Raw genomic sequence first — 20123 nt, forward strand, 5'->3', positions numbered from 1 at the left:
ATAAGGATGCCAACTTTCTAGAACTACACAAAGACTGGTATGCTGCACCTACACATCTGGTTTATCTGTCATTCAGGCAAACAGTAGTTCCACCGGCTTGGAATGTTGCCACGGTAACCCCATTCTTAAAACCGGGGGACCAAATAGACATTGCTAATTATCAGCCAATTAGCATCCTCCCGATAATATGTGTGGTTGTTGAGAATTGGGAAGCAAACCTAGTGACTGGACATCCAAATAAAGTCTACACCCCTCTGCAGCCCATGCAATCTGGGCCCACCATTTCATGGAATCAGAAAACTGTGTATTTTTGATTTTTCTGAAGGAGCTATCCTGTGGATGAAATCTTATCTTCCAATAGAAAGCAATGTGTTTGTGTTTACGTCATGCAAACATGAATATTTAAATGTCTGCAGATGATGCCTTCATTTGCAAACGTGCTAAGGACATCCAAGAAGCCTCCTTAATTATTACATCTGCAATGACCCATCTTCGGGACTGGATTACTGAATTTAATTTCTCTTATTGAATACCAACATTTTGTTTACAAAACGAGTGTTCCTGAGAGGGGCGCACTTCACATTGAAAATTAGTTCAAATATAGGGGTCACAGATTCTACATTAACCTTTAAAAGTCACCTGAATGAGGAATCAAACACCATAACATTTTATTTATATATTTGCATTCAGGTTAATAATGACAAGATGTGTTTTACACTCAGTACTTTTTTCATCACTAAGTTAGGGTTAGTGTTTACTGACTGGTCACTTAAAGATGTAACTTCACTTAAATCAATGGAATTACTCTTCAAGAAAGCCATACAAGGTTTATATATATATATACATACTGCCATTTCCTGATTGTAACATTCTGGAAAAATTTAGCTTTTGTGAGCTTTGAGAATTTAGTTTAAGAATTCATTACTAATATGCGTGTTTTATGTACAAGGCTCTGCCTCTCCTCGCCCCATCTACTTTAAATTATAAACACAGGGCTGACAGTGGAACTGGCACCAGTGCCAGTCAGTACAGGGAAGTTGATTTATTGATGTTGATTGATGCCTTCTCCCTATCAACAAAAAAAAGTTGATGGAAAAAAAAAAGAAAAAAAATGACATTTTGAAATGAAAAAAATGAAAGACAAATTTTATTTATTGCTTGTGTTTTTAATCATGTGCTACAATACGTACATAACATCACAAACGTCAGGTGCGCACGGTACTCGACCCCAGCCTTTATAGGTATAAACGACTGCGCACGATGCGACCCCCGCTCTAACAGAACAGCTTATCCCACACCTCGATCTTCATGATGGCGCGGCCCAGCGGCGACATGGTGGCCTTGACGTCGAGGTTACGGCCGCCGAAGGTGATCCCCGAACCGTTACACTCTGCGCGGACGAAGTGCTTCTGCTCCTTGTCATAGTACATCTCCTTGTACAGCTTCTCGTCGCACTCCCTGTCCTTAGCGTACACGCCCACGGCAAACCAGTTTTTGTACATGTTGTTGTCGTAGGGCACCGAGAACATGATGGCCACCCTCTCGCCGGAGCCCTTGCGGTCGCGGTGGTAAAGGTCGTAGGTCAGCACACCCACGGCACCGCTGGCCGACCCCCCGTCCTTGGTGAAGTTGCAGACCTCGGTCTTCATTGGGCGCACCGTGGGCTGAGGGGGGCTGTGGGTTTTGCCGCTCTCAATGAACACTCTTTTCGGGAGAAATAATAGGGTATTTAGTGTTAACTGCCATTTACTTTAATCCAAAACAAAGGAATTGTCATCATAGAGTAGGTAGGGGATGAGGGCATATTATTCAGGGATGTCTACTATGCTGCGGAGGTTGGGGATTGAACTCAGTAACTTTTCAGCTGAAAGTTAAACACCCTAACCACTGGCCACCCATGTGACAGTAAAATAAATGTGTATTATGGGTTATTCATTTTGCGGCAGTCGTTTAAACGTCACAACGGCGTTGGATTTAAATTCTAAACTTTTTGTTTTAATTTACCGGTTTTGAAGGTCGGTTGACTACTGTACTGTTTTTTTTAATCTACAGAGAACACTAGTTGAATGGAGAAGAGTTGCAACTGGCAACCAGAGAGGGGCGCCACAGTACCATGCTGTTGTCAGCCAAGCATGGGCAGTATATAGTCCTAATTCTGGGCTTCATTAAAAAGAATAAGCAGTTTCTTCACATTGATAACTAGAGGGCACCGTTCTACTTCCATAACAATCAAACGTCATGATCATTGCCTACGGCTAGTCTACACAGCGACAAACTTACTTGGGGTCGATCAGGCAGTATGCTTGGGTGAGATTGATGATCTCGATGGTGACATTTCTGCGGCTTTTCATGTTAGCCGCCACGGCATCGGCTGATTCAGGCATGGTATTGTCTCTACAGTATCTCTACAGAGATACAGAGATGAGTTGAGCAATTAACAAACAGTTTGGGTCTGAACGTTATCACACCTGCCAATTATCAACACTAACACAACTATAATAATTATTACACAGCTTAAGTCAGACAGTAAATCTTACTGGCTAATGTTAAGTCAGAAGAGTGCATTGCAAACAATAAGCAAAGCAAATACATTTATTGCACATGAGGCATGCAAGTTCTTACTCGCTGTAGGACTTTTGGACGTTGATGAGAATCTAAAGATTTTCAGCTTACCTTTCCGTAGCAACTGTTGTTCCTCCCTTGACTGCCTCACGGTCTGAAAGCAAGGGTTCACTCATCGCACATCACCCTTGTCATGGATTTCCTTAGACACCACACCCCTATAACCAGAGACTATCTCCACCCAGGGACAACACCCTACCTGTCTCTCCCTCCCCTCTCTCTCGTTTTGTCTCACCGGTTGCCCACGTTCTGACTCACCTGTGACCCACTTTGGTAGTACATCCTCACTGGAGGCCCAAGGTATGTGCAAAACGTGAATGTCAACATTCACGTCAACATTCACGAGGCGCCCCTAACATTTGGGGCGCCTCGCCTTTTGTCTGTTTTGGAACAGCTAAGTCCACTCAATTGAACACAGAGGAAAATATGTGCTACCTGCACCTTAAGGTTTATGTCATGCAGAGAAACCATTCAACCCTTTCCCAAGACAGTATTCCTGTTTTGCGGCTATTGCAACAGAACAAGGTGTGTTTCTTTTCAGACCAAGATGCTAATCCAGAAATACACAATGGACACGTTGCAAGTTTTTTTTTGCATCTGTTTTTTATTTGTTAAAAAGCACCAGTGGTGTAAAATAACAACAGATAAGACTTCCCAGATGACATCTTTATTCAGTAAAAGCAGTACCCCGCGACTCCGCCACCGCTCACATCTTATCGTAGATCTCCAGTTTGACGATGGCCCGCCCTTCACTGGACATGGTCCCGCGCACGTCCAGCGTGCGGCCCGTGTACTTCACGCCGGAGCCGTCCGCCTCGTGGCGCAGGAAGTTGGTGAAGTCCTTCTCGTAGTACATGTGCTTGTAGAGCTTCTCGTTGACCTCCCGCGTGTGCTCGAAGATACCCAGGCCCAGCCAGTTCTTGTAGACGTTGTCGTCGAAGGGCACCGAGAACATGAGCGCCATCAGCTCGTTGCAGTGGCGGCTGCGCATGTCGAAGAGCTCGTAGGTGAGCAGGCCCACGGCGCCCGTGGCCGTGTTGTCGTCCTTGGTGAAGGAGCACACCTCTGTCTTGCCGGTGCGCACCGTGGGCTGGGGGGGGCTGAAGCAGAAGCCGCTCTCCATGTGCACCCTGAAGACAGAGAGGGTCGGGGGGGGGGGGCGATATAACGTCAGTGTGACAACCATGAACGACGGGGAACAACAGGAAGGACGGCGTAGTGGTTAAGGTGGTCGACTCCCAGCCGAAAGATTTTGGGTTTTAACACCCGTTTCAATGGTCTACATGTAGGCATCCTTGAGAAAAGTACCTGCTTGTTAATGAGATGAATTCTGAATTCACTGTTGGTCACTTTGAAAATGGAACATAAACAATATAATAGGATTCATCATCTCGTAATTTAACACATTGATTGTGAATTCAGCTAAACTAGGCAGACCGCTAATGAAAAAGGAACTATTTTGAGCATGGTTAATAGGGTAGGAGTAAGATGGAGATGTGAAGTGGTAAGATGGTGGTATGAAGCAGGTAAAGGTGCAGACGTACTTGGGGTTGACCAGGCAGAAGGAGCTGCTCATGTTGGTGATCTCGATGGTGCAGTTGCGGTTGGTGGTGAGCGCAACGGCGTGGGACTCGGCAGTCTCGGGCATGGTCGCTTCTAATGCATAAAGACACAAACAGTTCATCTAGCGACGCGGTGCACAACACTGATGCCAGCTTGAGATACTAGCTGTAGGATATGCTCCCTGTGCAGTGCTCAATGCTAATGCCAACTTCACGATACTTAATTAATACGCAACACTAATTCTATAGTACGCAACAGTGCTGCTGTATTAACTCTTTTATTTTAAATAAAAGTACTGCTCTGTATATATTACATAATGCAGTCATGGTGGATGACTAAAAACATCTCCTTGAGCAGTGATGTTTTAATAAAGATAATAGTATGTCTACTTTGTTGTTCAAATTGATTTAGAGTGAAAACAAAACAACAGTTACTAAGTTATTAAAGTTGCTAAACGTACTGTGGTGGCATTTGTTCCAAGCACTGCACATCACAACACAACAATATTAGATGCAGATGCAATGCAAAAAAAAGACATTCATATATCTAACTTATACATGATCTGCAGTATCTTTCCCTCTCTCTCTCTCCACATACACAACTATGTGTTTTGGGGAATATTGTGGCAGTATGAAGTGGTAAAAAGTACTTACCGTGTGATAAATTACAGGTAGGACGGTGAAGAGCTGACTGAACACTGCCACAGGCTCAGTATGGAGACAAGCAAACGGTCACACCCCTAACTCCCTCTGCCCCTCACACACACATTGCCACACCCCTAGCTCCCTGGTTCTCCCTCTGTCACACACACATGCACAGTCAAACCCTTAGCTCCCTCTGTCTCTCTCTCTTTCACACGCACACACACACACACACACACACGCACACACAGGTTAAATCAATGGTGACGAGGTTGGCAGTTTTGACACCACACCCTTCTCAGTGATGACTCACAGGTGGTTTAACACGGGGTGCTCCAACCAGCTCACCTGAAAGAGCTTCTATTGTTGGTGTAGTATTATTAATTCTGTCAGTTTCCAAGGCTAACCTGAGGGGTATTCCATCAAAGTCGCTAACGAAAGCGGCGCTTAGTTGATTAAGCCCGGTTAGAACTAGCGCCAACTTCCACTTGAGGCTTAAGCCGTTCCATCAACGCAGTTCAGCCGCGCCTTGCTCAGGTTAGTTCAAGCCAGGCTCACGTTATCCTGGATTACGAGCGTTCACGAGATATGTAACCAGCCCATAACCGTGAATGTCGAATCATGGATCAAAATGTCCGAAAAGGACAGAGTGGGATCTTTTCCAGCGGCGAACAGAAGCTGCTTGTGGAGGTCTATGAGGAGTACAAGCATGTAATAGGCTAACTCAAAAAGGGAACACCGTAACCATTAATAGAAACAGGGAGGCTGCCTGGCACAAAAATCGGCAATCTGTTGAATGCATAAGTAGTATTAAGAGTAACATATTTTAATTTAATATTGACCATGGATTTGAAAGCAGTCTCGAGTTAACGTGTCGGACTTGCACCCGGTCGTCCGGGGTTCAATCCCCACGCAATTAATAATATAGGTAGGATTACTAGAGAAATCAAATAACTTTTCATGCCATTTATTTTCCATTTCTTTGAATATTCTTAATTAGGGAATTAATAAAATTAATAAAGGGAATTACAAAATGAAGCCAACGCCAAGAATACTATGAAATACTCTGGACACGAACTCGGGTCTTGCATATCACAGTGCAAGTGCTAGACCATTCACCCAGCCGCTGATTCCTGATTCTGTTATAATACATAGATTTGTATAAAAATGTGTTGAACAAATAGCCACAGTAACAATAGATAGCAATTCATTGAATTATTTCATTTGCATCATTTAATCTTAGACCCTTAGTGAAAATATACGCTGTTTGTACTTCATATAAGTACATTTACGACAAAATCGTGTGCACTAGGCTTGGCAGAACCTTCTGATGGTACAATTGTTGCTGACAGATTGATTTCTCTGAAACACTGCTCAAGTTAGCCTGACAGTTAACCTGCTCCAGACCAGGGTAGTTTGGTCGGATAAGTTGCCATGGTTACTTAGTGGAGATTCCCTTTAGTCACGTTCATGGAACGCAAGTCTAGCTGAAAGAAGCCCGGCTAAGCGAAATAAGCCCGGCTTTGCGCTTAGCTTGGTTGATGGAATACCCCTCTGGTCTCTCTGGCCCTACAGTAAACATCAGAATGGTGTTGTTTCTCCTCCAATCTAAACAGAAAGAGAGGAGGGAGCAGCTTTCATCCTGAAGCACTTGGAGTGAATTCAGAGACAGGGCAGACAGGATGGCTCAGGGCACATTATCCTGCCAAATACAAAATCATCAACACGCCTACCACACTTCAGGATGGAAAACACTTTCAAATAAACAACTGCAAATATATGACTAGTTCATATATAGTGTGTGTGTGTGTGTGTGTGTGTGCGTGTGCGTGTGTGTGTGCGTGTGCGTGCGTGTGTGTGTTAGGGTACACTGTATCTGTGTGTTTTCTGTACAGTGTATGTCTTTGTCCCTTAAGATGTGCGTGTGTGTCCTGTACATTGTGTGTGTCCTGTACACAGTGCATGTGTGTGTGTGTGTGTGTGTGTGTGTGTGTGTGTGTGTGTGTGTGTGTCCTATACACAGGGCATTTGTGCGTGTGTTTCTTTAAGACAGGACACGGGTCCTTCAGAACTGGGGGGCTTGCTTTTCTGAACCCTCCCTCCTCGCTCCCTTCCCCTGTCCGAGGTCTGAGGGTCATATCTGGGGGTCATGTGTGTCAGGCAGTGACTGTCTTTTGACTCAAAGACCGCTAGCCCCAGAGTAACTTCCTGATGTTGTCACACTGCCCCAGCAACCCGAGGAAAAAAAGATGCACGAATAAGTGTGTATAGATGTAAATGTGTGTGTTGTTTAGCGTGCGTGCCTGTTTGTGTGTGGGTGTTTGTGTGTTTGTTTGTTTGTTTTACTAACAATATTTAATGATTGTAAATAGAGTACAGTCATATGTTAATATTCTGGTCTTCATACGTCTTTTAAATCCATTTGTCAAATTGATAGAAATGTCTAGAAATAGTGTTTGGGTTAGAGAGTAGCGTTTGTATACGTTTGAAAACACACCGAACCGACCGATGTCAGCCATGTTTGATGGCGGTTTTGAAATCGATTGATATTTCTGTATGACAGAGTCCAGCCAAGAGCGTATGAGAAGTACCAAGACCACCTGGGGGTATGAATACTACAACATATTGAATTCCTGTCCCTGAGATCATAAAAACTGTCAACCTCTCAAAGATGGCTGCCAGAACCAAAGCTCCTACATGGCCCCGATGAGGAGTGCTCATTCCCAACTACCCAGCCCTTTTGTGGATTATGTTGTGGTTTTCAATAGTTTTTATGCAAATGTTGCACTTTCGCTCACCCAGTAGGATTGTCACACACTATTGAATATACTTAATAACTTACCAGAGTACGAGCTCAGGCGGATGAGATGTCTTTGATTACAAACAAGACAGAGAAGGATGAAACGGGCCAGACGTGCTGAAATTCAACTATAAACTATGTCAAACCTGCTCTTCCAACCATTTCACTGGCTAATGTTCAATGGTCTGGTTTGACTCAGAGATCACCGACCAGGCAATTACACCATCCAGATTACATCTATTACATTAGGTCTTTTGCCAGGATAGAACAGTTGATTCAAGCAAGCACAGGGGTCTGTGATATGGTGAACCTTCTATGGGTTCCCTTTAAGTTGCTATTTTAAAGATCAGACCCTTCTATTTTCAGTTCAGGAGTTCAGATCAGTCATTCTGAGTATTGTCTATGTCCCTCCCCAGGCAGACAAGACCATTCCATTGGCTGAACTGGATGAAATCATCAATGGTCTTTATTGTCATTTGAGATTTAAACAGAGCCAGTATGAAGAAGGTCCTGCCTGAATGTCAGCAGTACACATACTTCACCACACGTGGAGAGCAGACCCTGGCCCATTGTTAAATCAAATTCTGGGACAGTAACAAACCCCTCACTTGCCTTTCTTTTGGAAGGGCCGAACACGCCTACATTCTTGTAGGCAAACAAAGGCTTCCACAGGTCAGGCCAGCTGTGAAAATGGAGTGATGAGACTCACGCCACGACTGGCTGATGTTTGAGGAGGCAGCCGGTGAGGACATAAACGAGAAGTCTGTCTGGTCTTTCCCTAATCAGAAGTCCTGAGTTGAAGGCAACTTTAACTCCAGGAATCCTAACCAGTACACAAAGGCCAGATTCAACCTACAGAAGGCCATCAGAGAATCAAAAAGGGCAATAATAAACAAAAGTATAGTCTCACTACAACTCAACATGCGCTCCACAGACTACCAGGCCTCTGCCTCACTATCAGATGAGCTGAACAACTTCTACCTGCGATTAGAGAGGGACAGTGAATCCCCCTGCAGTCACTGGATTGGCTACATTAACTGTAGCCAATCCAGAGGCGAGGGCTAGGCTAGGCTCTGGAAACAGATCCTCCCTCGCAATGTGCCAGGCCCAGATGGCAGAAGGCCCTCAGGGTATGTGCTGATCAGCTAGCAGAGGTCTTCAGTGACATCTTTGACCTCTCCCTCTGCCCGTCGGCTCTGCTCACCTGCTTCAAGAGGACAACCATTGTCCCTGTGCCAAAGTGCACCAATGCCACCTTTATGAATGACTACCATCCTGTAGCATTGACCTCACTCATTATGTAGAGCTAGTCAAATCCGTCAATCGTGAATCATGCCTTCCACCTCGGAGCCTTTGCGGTTTGCATACCGGGCCAACAGGTCCGTGGACGACGCCATGGTCCTGGGAGTGCACCCCGCCATCTCCCACTGGGACAAAGGGAACACTACTAACAGCCCGCTGTGTAGCTGGATCTATGACTACCTGACGGGGAGACCCCTGGTGGTGAGAACCGATGACCACACCTCCTCCACGGTGATCCCCAACACAGGCACCGCTCAGGGATGTGTGCTCAGCCCCTCCTGTTCTCCTTGATCAAATCAGCGGTCAAAGGTCTCTTCTTCCTGAGGAGACTGAGGAAGTTTGGCACTGGGGCAGGGTTGAAAGACTGCAGAAAACATCATTGGCAGAGATTTCTCCAGCCCTACAGGACACCTCCAACACAAATTACAAATTTGGAAATCTCTGAGAACTCATCATGGACTCCAACCACATAAATGTTTCTCTTCTGCCATCTGGCATGGGATACCGGTCCATCTTGTCTCTCTCCGGCAAACTGAAGGAGAGTTTCTCTCCTAGAGCCATCAAGTTTCTCAACAGTAGGGGGTTTTCTTACATTCGCTCACTTTATAACCATTTTAACCTAAATACTGTAATAATTGATTCTATCTCATAATTGTGTGAAACTGACACATAATTCGATTTTGGAAACAATTTTAGTTGTGTTCTTACCCTGCAATATAGTTATTGCTTTCTCGTGTATTAATCTTTATATTTATGTAATTTAGGATTGTGGTCCAGCGTTCTTTATTGTTCTAGAATATTATGCCCTAAATAGGTATTGCTGGTGACTTGAGTCATAAGAATATAAGCTGGTCATAAGAATATCAGTGCCCAGTCTGTTTTGTACATCCAACAATAAAATACTTGAAATTTGATATACTACATGTTATGGATTTTGGTCCAGGAAAGGCCGCCGAGACAGGATCGCTTTTAACTCACTTTATTTGGTTAAGGTTATTGGTCTATTGTCTATCGTCTATGAAACAAAAGGAGAGGGATCGTATATAACACGCGTGGAGCGTCTCTAAGCTTAACATCCAATCGATACGCCGCCCAAGAGATTCTGACCTAAAATGGCGGAGTCCGAGTTAAATAAGAAGGTAGAGGTGGGCGTGTTCTGTGGCTTTAAAAGCCCGCCCCCTTTCATCTAAGTATGATGATGTATGATGCCTGGTTGTGCAGCAGTCTTAAGGCTTATGTTATGTTTACTCAGTATTGTGGCTATGGGAGAATATTATGGCTGAAATATGTTACATACAAATGCAAAAATGTGTCAAACAAGAAGCAAATCAAATGGAAATAAAACGGTTTTCTTTCTTTACTTTTTCTATTTTCACTCTCAATGTATTCCTTTGCCTCCAGGTATTGTGAAGTAAAACATCTGGAGGTTATATGAGAGAAGACTTTTTTTTAATTTTTTTAACATGCCTGTTGGTAACTACTTTGAATTGACTTTGTGGATGTGAAACTAATTATAAACTATATATATTTTATATATATATATATTTATTTAAAGAAAATAAGCCCATCCAGAAGAGGGCAGTGTGTTGGACTCGGTGTTGAGAACAAAAGAAGCTGCATGCCTTGCAGGTCTAAACAAAGCCTCCAGCTAGACAAGGGTTGTGTATGTGCCACACAGATCAAGAATTTGTTTTTGAAGTTGCTCTGAAAGTCAACTCATGGTGACTTTTCAACTCTGACAATGATTTTGAATAAATCAAACTACTATCACACATCTGTTTGATCTGAATACTAAACAAAGTCCCCTGTGTTAACAGGCAACCATTCTTAAAAGTTTTAAACCTGAAAACATCTCAATTTACCAACAATTTGTAATGTAATGCAATGTGTGTGTAAGGTGTTAACAAGTTTTCTTTGAAAACAGGCCTATATGACTAGATGTGAGCAATAAAATAGTACAAGACAGAATTAGCATTATTCTCATGTGCTAATGGTGCGTTCCAGAAAAGGCTGAGAAGTGTCCATGGAACGCAGCACCTCGACCTTTAACATTTATGGATGTAATCTTTGTTTTAATTAAATAGGGAGATAAGGCCTACATTCAAACATATTCATTTTTCTCTTCAAGACATTTACATGATATTATTTTATGAAATGATAACCAAAAGTAGATTTGTCACTAAAGACCAATAATATCATTGGTTTTTCGCTAACTTTGTTTTGGTGCAGATCGCACGATGGCCAAGTTGAAAAATACAGCAAAATAAAAAGAAAGAAAAGAAAAATATGAAAGGAGAGAAAAAGACGAGTGGACTTTAAAGTCTTTTAGAGCGTGTTGAGAGCACGAACACGAGTGAGTGGACGAGGCCGGGCTAGGTAAGGTCATTTTATGGTTAGCTTGGGAGAAGCTAAATAGAGATAGGCAGACAGCCCATGGTGGTGTCTGGGGGAGAGATAACGGCGGAGGGGTAAGTGAAACTGTCATGCTTTGGTATCATACAAGCACAAGAGTTGCTGAAAGCATTTCTCCAAATGTCATGTAGAACATTGAGATTCAGGTCTTATTCACACACCTCATCAAGGTGAAATAATTAATAAAAGAAAATCTGATTCATTACAAGTCTGGTCTTTATTTTTATTGAGATGTTCCAGGTGCACTTTTACTGACTCACCAAGTTTTGGCATGCACGCACGCACACACACACACACACACACACACACACACACACACACACACACACACACACACACACACACACACACACACACACTCATGCACGCACGTATGCAAGCACGCACACACATTTACGCACTCACGCACACACACAGTTCTTAATATTTAAGCAGGACTAATATTATATACAAACATTAATACTGATATGCTGACAAACAAAATGATTATCAAACAGAACAGGTTGTGCGGGTGTGTGATCATTGAATCTGATATGTTAATATTATTTTAACACACCACACACACACACACACTCACACACTCTTTCCCCTCCACATTCTACTCTAGAGAGTGTATGTTCTAACTCATCCACCCCATCGGCAACAATCCCATGGCAATCTTCTCCCCCCCTTTTTTCCCTTCCTCATTTCTCCATCTCCTCAAATCTGCTAGGAGGGAAATGCCATCTAGTTCTCTCCTTCTCCCTCCCCGACCCCCTCTCCTCTCTCCTCATATAGAGTCATCCCTTCTCCTCTCTTCCCCTCATATCTATGGTCTCTTACATTTGAATCGTTTCTCTCCTCATTTCCTTTTCCGATCTCTCCTCCTCTTCCTCCTCTAACCAATCTTTTTCTTGTTTTCTCGTTTACTTTCTCTCCTCTTTTCTTTAATCTCGGTCCAACTGTTGTAGCGTCCCTCTTCCGTCCCTGTTTAGTCTCTCTCCCTCCATCACTCCTGTTTATCATCAACTCTCTCCCTCCCTTCCCCTCTCTCCCATCTCTCCTCTCCCAACATCTCTCCCTCACTCTCTCCTCCTCCTCCTACTTCCCTCTCGCTCTCCCTCCTCTTGATCCCTCTGTCCCGCCTTCCTTTGACAGAGCTGCCCTGTGTCACACCCCCACACACACACACACACACACACACACACACACACACACACACTTATACTTAGACACACACACACAAACACACACACACACACTTTCCCTCCCTCTCTCCCTCTCTCTCTGTGAGGCTGCCTTTGTCTCCACGCCGCTTCTCTGTGGAGAGCACCTCGCTCCTCTCCTCTCCTCTCTCCTCTCTCCTCCACGCTCCTCCGACCGGACGTCTCCCCGCAACGCGCCACCATTCCCCCCCCGGAGAGCTCTGCGCTGGCAGCCCAGCCCCGGTCGCGGCTCAGCCTGGGAAGAAAGACCCTGGTGGTGGCCGCCGTGGGGGTGATGCTGGTGCTGGTGCTGGTGGTCCTCATCCCCGTGCTGGTCAGCTCTGTGGGCGCCGCCGGGGACGCCGACCAGACCCCCTCGCACTTTGAGATGCTGGGCACCTGCAAGATGGTCTGCGACCCCTTCACCAACACGGAGACGGGCGTCATGGAGACAGGTGGCGGCGGCGGCGGCGGCGGCGGCGGCGTGACTACAGACCCGCCCTTGGACGACAACCACCTACGGGACGCCTCGGATGCCGTCCGCATCTCGGGCCCGTCGCCGTTGCCCACCTACGGAGTCTTCGGGCCGCAGGGCAGGCACGGACGCCCCGGGAAGCCGGGACCCCCGGGACCGCCTGGAGAGCCCGGTCCGCCGGGACCCAAGGGCCCGCCGGGGGACGCCGTGGACGTGGTGCGGGCGGGGGTCCTGGGCGCGGTGGGCGGTCGAGGAGCGGTGAGCGCGGCCACGTACAGCACCATGCCGCGCGTGGCGTTCTACGCAGGCCTGCGGAACCCGCAGGAGGGCTACGACGTGCTGCGCTTCGACGACGTGGTGACCAACATCGGTGAGAACTTCCAGGGCCCCTCGGGGAAGTTCATCTGCAAGATCCCCGGGACTTACTTCTTCATCTACAACGTGCTGATGAGGGGCGGGGACGGGACCAGCATGTGGGCCGACCTCATCAAGAACGGCCTGGTGGGTAGAAGTCTTCCGTTCCTTTGATGTTTAGCCGTTCCTTTCATGTACCCAAACATTCTCAAATCTGTTGACTTAATATCACGATCGATTCATTCAGCAGACGCTTTCATCCAAAGCCACGCACAGTGAATCCAGAGATAGCTGATCAATGACCGTAAGGGGTTTTGCTCAAAGGATGCCTACAGGTGCCTTTAGGCTGGGGGTCAAACTCCCTAGCCTCTAAACCATTCTTCGCCAAAAACATAAAATATTTTGATAATTATCGATATTCTGTACAAGCACAGCATGTCAATACTTCCAGATTAAGAAAGTAGAAGTACTTGTCTATGTTTACCGCTTTCCATAAACTGAGCTAATGAACTGTTTAGTTCCTGTCTTCGGACTGTTTTCCGATAAGTAGTGTACGCGGTCTTCTAGGTTGTGCTCATTAGCCGTTGACCAGAGCCAACTTCACTTCCACTGTGAAAGCTCTTCAAGCTACAAACAGTAACTCTAATGGGCACATTACATTACAACTGCCTGAGCCTGATTTGCGCGCTACAGTGACCCCGCACCGATAGATTGGAGGAGTGCAGTAGAGTAGCCAGTGTGGTGGAAGTCTCCCGTGAGTAGTCATGCGATCATGTGTGCAGCGATGGGCAAGTTGCACGTTAGCCTGGTGCTACACCACGCGATGACAATGCCCAGTGGCATGCTGTCAGCCCCTGCAACGCTAACCCATTACACCTCCCCTCATGCACACCGCAAAGAGGAGAGAGAGAGAGAGAGAGAGAGAGAGAGAGAGGGAGCATGCCCCTATCTCGACTTTGCACACATCAAAACGTGGCCCGCGGGGCAGGCCAGGTTCAAAGCAGGTGCCCTTTGAAATACAGGGTGCTCCACGCAGGCCGTGAGGTGTTGCTGGGAGATATCTCCCCTCTGACACCCCGCGCCGTAAAAGGTTTTAAATATATGAAACCGTCAAATTCCCCATATTCATGTCTTCTAATGTGTTTTAAGCCCTGGGTGCAGCAGCCCGTGATCAAACATCATGTCAATCAAAGCCCGGAGACCATTTGAAGCGAGGAGATTGGCCAAACAGTCTGGTGGACAGACTGATTATGCCGGAAGTCCCGCGCTCCAAACAGGTTTATAATGAGAAGGTTGTTTGGTCTTGTTTTATCTCCCGGCATTTTTTATCCAGCCATTTTAGACCTATGAAACATAAAGCTGTCTGTGCTGCCAAGGCTAGATACAGTAATAAATGTTAATATTCATCCCAGATGGGAAGGTTGTAAGTATCAGAAATATTTAAAAAGAGCTATATATATATATCTATTTATATATATCACGAGACACCTGTAAACTCAACACCAAGATCAACAAATATTATTTCCTGCAAAATCGTTCATCCTTTTTTAACAAACGTGGTGAGAAATCAATTTGCACAATCTTACCATCATCAGCATCATCATCTTCCTTGCTCTACTTGTGTCCAGAGTCGGAGACCTGATGACCATCTAGTTTCACCCCTTTCACTTCAAACGCCTCCATATGTAAGTGTTTGGTTATTGGTTGGTTACTAAAGTCCAGTAACCAACCCAACTGCAACAACACCAACAAGTATTGAGGGCACCATTACTTTTTCAACTCTACGTTTAAAGGTCAGGTCAAAAATAATAAGGGGTAGTTGCTTGGTGATTCACTCTGCTGGAGTGCTAAACACAAATTAGCCTCGTGGCTACATAGGTTCAATTTCCCTCTTTCCCTTCAACCCAAATCCTGTCCACCGTCACTGTCCATAAAAGGTGTCCGTAAGGCATTTTCCGTTACACAGCAACCATATGCAACGGCAGACAGAGGATCTTCTACAGCCAGGGTTGGCATATGTAAGAGGGTTGGATCAGGATGAGCAGGGGGGGAGGGCGAGGAGGAGGAGGACGAGGAAGAGAGGGGGGGAGGAAGAGGTCAGATCAGAGACGTCCTCATCTCCCTGACATCCATCATCATGTTGTCACACAGGGTTGAACGTGTCCTACTCTGTAAGCCCTTTCCCCCCGGCCCAGGGCGCCATGGAGCTAATTACAACTGCTGAGCGGCCTTCTTGCTTCTCACTTTGCTCGGAACCTGTCGCGGCAGTCTGGGCGTCTGCGAGGAGGGGGATTTATAGCGCCCTCGCTCAGAGGTCGGCTAGAGGTTCGGCGTGGCATCCCAACTGGTAACCCTTAAGCCACAATAGGAGCCGCCCTGAGGCAGGCGCCGGGAGGGAGAGTTTGACGCTCTGCACTTTGGATCATATATAAGGGATTTTAATACTTAAAACAGCCGACTCATGACTTGAGGAGGGTGTTGGCCTACGGAATATGAGGTCCGTCCTCCTTCCTGGCGTGTTTGGACAAACAATAATTACAAACACGTTACTCATTGTCCAACACGATCCAACCATGTGACCGAAACCGGGTTCCATTCATTCCGTTTGTTTACGTCACTCTACCCCACCTCCATCTCCTTCTCCCCCTTTGCTCTCCGTCACCACGTCATTCTTTTCCATTTAATACTTTGAAGTCAATCAGCAGGCTCATTTATCCAAAGCCAGTGGGGCGGTCCGAAATCCAGAGCCTTTAGTCTCGGTTCCCAGCGTTACCACCGCTAGGTGACCCCCCGTCCTAACCGTGTCTCTCTCTCTAGGTGAGGGCGAGTGCCATCGCCCAGGACCAGGACCAGAGCTACGACTACGCCAGCAACAGCGTGATCCTTCACCTGGACGCCGGAGACGAGGTCTTCATCAAACTGGACGGGGGCAAGGCTCACGGGGGCAACAGCAACAAGTACTCCACCTTCTCAGGGTTCATGCTCTTCACGGACTGAGGGGGGGGGGGCTCAAAGGCCACATCCACCGACATCCACTTCCTGCCTTCCACTCGGCTCTCTGGCGGGGCAGGTTGGCTTTGTCTCTGGTCACTGATCCAGTCAGTTATGTAACGTTTGTTTTTGTCTTTGTTCAAAGAGAGAGCCCCCTGCACTCGGAATCCCAGATTTTTTTTCTTTTGCAGTGAGTTTTCTTTTGGCAGCATGATGTTTGGTGTGACAGATTATTTTACAGGCAGAAACGTTTATCCCCCCCTTCCCTTCTAACACCGATGGACAGCTTCTCTGTGCTTCCTGGACGTTGTTGGTGATGTGCCTGTATAACTCAAATGTGTGATGTCAGAACTAGGCCAGACCTATCATGGTCCAGTAGGCAAAAATATTCAAATTATTCGGTGAGGGAGGGGGTATGAAGGGGATGCTATTTCATACATCCCGTTATTCTCAATGAGGGTAGGGCAGTTTATTGAAAATACAATATCTACATATTCATATTCTAAATGAAACATATTGTAATGTCGGGTGCAGGGCGGCCATCCTTAATGGCGGCCATCCGTTGCTCGTGGTAACCGTCTGCCTCAAGCGCTGTGCTGTTCCTTATCACCCATACGTCGTACTACAAAGTATTACAGCGTGCCTACCACTATTGGGGGGAGGAAGAAAGGAGACCCGTGTAATTGGTTGATTGAGACAGAGGTGAGCAACGCCTATTGGTGGCTCAAGAGAGACACGCCGTACGATTGGTGGAGATAAAGATGAGGTGAGCCAACGCTATTGGTGGCTTTGAGAGAGAGAGGCGGACCACCTGGAATGACGTGAGCCATCAGATTGGTTGGACAGAGAGTTGAAGCCAGGATTTGAAGGTAAAAAAGACCAACTGTCAGCGTCAGCGGGCTGTCGTTCTAGATCCTAGTGGTGGCTGCCTGCGCCCACGCGTCCGCCTCCTACCTGCTCGGCTGAGCAGGCGTGCCGTCACGCTGCCCCGGCTGGTCATTTAGGGTCGACAGACGCTTTCCTAAAATGTTGTTTGTTGTTTGTGTTTTTGTTGTGATTACCTGGAAACACCTCATGTCATGTTGTGATATGTTTTGCATATTGTGCAGGTGTGTGACATTGTACATTTTGAAATGGATAATTGTACGAACACAGTCAGAGAAGTCTATATAAATATATATATTTATTTGTGTGTGTAATAAATTCATATTGCTGTTGGTCGTTACTCTAATGATACTAAATGTGTGAGAGAATCACAGGTGATTTATAAATCGATCCATTTGTGACCTCGGAAGTAAAAATACATTTTATTGTATTCATTGATGATAGTGAAGATGATGATGATGATGATGATGAACAAATGGCCATGCTTGAGGAGAAATCAAATGTAACCTAGTCATTTTTTTCTAATCTGTTCTTCAATGTTCATGCCTTTCGGTAATAAACATAGGGTCTCATAATTGGCTGTCACTTATTTACGTGTTGTTATTGATCAATCCATCAAGTCAGCTGTTTATTCATCAACTCCCTATTCATCTACCTAGGTGATCTGTGATTTTCAGAATATGGCCAGGTCAGGAGCCAATCAAAACCCCTTCAGATCAGGAGCCAATCAAAACGCTCCTGATCAAAATGCCAAACGGTTCACAAAGATAATTGCGCCTCACAATCAGAGGGATTGCCGGTGTGAGATTTTCACTCTGTCCTCCTAATGGTTGTTAATTGTTGTGGGAGGCGTAGAGATGTAGAGGAAATGTACGACAAAGTTTGGATTAAAGATGGGGAGTAAAATGCAGGACAAAGTCAAGGCTCCAGCTGACGGGAGCCTCGGAGACAGCTGGATACCCGTGGGGGAGGGGGCGCTCTGCACTACAAGCTAATAGACGCGGTGGCTTTGATGAGACATGGCTCAGGGAGTGGTGGAGATATATATATATATATATTTATATACCAACAGCTTGAGTGAGTCTAGACACGGCTTTGCTCACTCATTTTGTTTGATTTCAAAGCCCTCCGCACAGAGAAGAAAAGTTTGGCCATCCACGATTTTCCTCCAAGCGTCGCTGAACTTGCAAAACTTGTTGTAAACATGTCAAATCAATGATTATTATCTTCTGTTGAAATATGATATTTATTCAAATTTAGACAATCCATAGCTGTGGAAAAAATATAAGGTTGACATAGAGCAATCTGCTATTCAAATCACTTCTCTTCACCCCGCACTGTGCACATTGTTTGTGTTACAATCACACAATCTGCAACCACTGTCCAAAAAGGTAAAACAATTTCAATCAAGAAAAGGAAAAAAAATAAAAAAGAGTCAAGTCACACTGTACAAACACACTGTACACACCATGTCCGCCGCGCGGTGATGCTTCGGCGAGTCATCTGAAATGTATTTGCAGCGGGAACACTCTGCCCGCCCGCGGCCCCGGCGTCAAAGCCTGCTCGTCTAAAGACGGCACTTTCCTCCAGACCCAATTAAGGCCGAGAGGCCCCGGCCGCGGAGGTCACCCGGCCCACGGGGGGAGCCCCGCGCCAGGGCAGCGGTGGCGGCTTTCTCCTTCCAGGGTGGATGAGCCCATCGTTGTCAAATTAGAGAGACCTCATGTCACAATGTCAGAGAACAAGAGCCCGCGGCCTGCAAGAATGAGCACTTGAGAAAACCTTCAGAAATGACCAATCGCTCCGGGGTCAACAACAGTGTCGCAACTTTACTTGGCTTCTCCGCCATGGGAGGGCGTTACAACGCTGGGTTTTATCAGCTCAGAGGATGGAAGAAAACAACAAGAAGTGTCCTTGTGTCACATGTAATAGTGAAAATGTGCATCCTGTGTGTTTCTGTGTGTTCAAGAGTGCCTGCATGTGTGTGTGTGTGTTTGTGTGTGCGTTTGAGAGTGCCTGAGTGTGTGTCTGTCTGGTGCGTGCGTGCGTGCGTGTGTGTGTGTGTGTGTGTGTGTGTGTGTGTTTGAGAGTGCTTGCATGCGTGTGTGTGTGTGTGTGTGTGTGTGTGTGTGTGTGTGTGTGTGTGTGTGTGTGTGAATACATGAATACATGTATACATGACATACAGGACGGTCCCTGGCGTGACGTTAACTACAGTCTTATCTTGATCTAGATCGCTACTTACTGCAAACAGTTCAAGTGGAAAGGACGCTCCTCATCTCCTGGTAGATGTCTTCCTTCCCTGACCATCCACGCAGCACAGAGAGGACGGGGAGGAGGAGGAGCAAGTGTCTCAGCAGACAACTTGCGTGACAAAAACATGGCTCTAATTACATGCTTAAGCGTTGGTTTTTGGATAAAGAGCTTAAAAGCTGATCTTTAGGGGCAGAGTTGGTCCCTGGGGGCCATTCCTTTAAAGGTATAAAATGACATATCCGCCTCTGGGGGGTCTCTCAATCTGAATAATAACAAAGACATAGTTTGATGACCCAGACAGCTGTAGCTAACGTTATATGGTGGATTCGTTGGGTAGCCCAGTGCTGTTATCCGTGGTCAAAACAAAGACACTAAAATAACCTTGGGAGCGTGTTGAACGTTGTTGTAAAGTTGAACCGTGGCTGGCATGAGCCACTTGTCAAAGTAGTAAGCTAGGTTAATATTGAAATCAATCAAAATGTGGTCTTTATTGGATTACTGTTTTGCGTGTTTCCGCGGAAGTAAGGGGGTAAAGGTGTTATGACGGCATTGACATGCGACCAAATATAACGGACCATTACCGTGAATAACAGAGTGCTCTGGGTTCGAACATTGCTGGAAACATTTGCGATAATTTC

General features: G+C 45.9%; 3 protein-coding genes across 3 annotated transcripts; 1 reads left to right on the top strand and 2 right to left on the bottom strand.

Annotated features, from left to right (window-relative positions):
* Positions 1-1274: 1274 nt before the first annotated feature.
* LOC311366895 (DELTA-stichotoxin-Hcr4a-like) lies at positions 1275-2384 on the bottom strand (the record flags this gene model as incomplete). The annotated part of the gene is made up of 2 exons (XM_084485672.1): positions 1275-1704; positions 2281-2384. The coding sequence occupies 2 exons, from the start codon at positions 2382-2384 to the stop codon at positions 1275-1277; spliced, it is 534 nt and encodes a 177-aa protein (XP_084341798.1).
* Positions 2385-3328: 944 nt separating this feature from the next.
* On the bottom strand, positions 3329-4270 carry LOC311366896 (DELTA-actitoxin-Afr1c-like; the record flags this gene model as incomplete). Its single annotated transcript, XM_084485673.1, has 2 exons — positions 3329-3752; positions 4167-4270. The coding sequence occupies 2 exons, from the start codon at positions 4268-4270 to the stop codon at positions 3329-3331; spliced, it is 528 nt and encodes a 175-aa protein (XP_084341799.1).
* An 8549-nt stretch (positions 4271-12819) lies between these two features.
* On the top strand, positions 12820-16432 carry LOC311366415 (C1q-related factor-like; the record flags this gene model as incomplete). Its single annotated transcript, XM_084485205.1, has 2 exons — positions 12820-13500; positions 16171-16432. The coding sequence occupies 2 exons, from the start codon at positions 12820-12822 to the stop codon at positions 16348-16350; spliced, it is 861 nt and encodes a 286-aa protein (XP_084341331.1). The 3' UTR covers positions 16351-16432.
* Positions 16433-20123: the final 3691 nt, after the last annotated feature.

Source organism: Micromesistius poutassou, assembly GCF_964030765.1.
Source record: "Micromesistius poutassou genome assembly, chromosome: 21".
Taxonomy (NCBI): domain Eukaryota; kingdom Metazoa; phylum Chordata; class Actinopteri; order Gadiformes; family Gadidae; genus Micromesistius; species Micromesistius poutassou.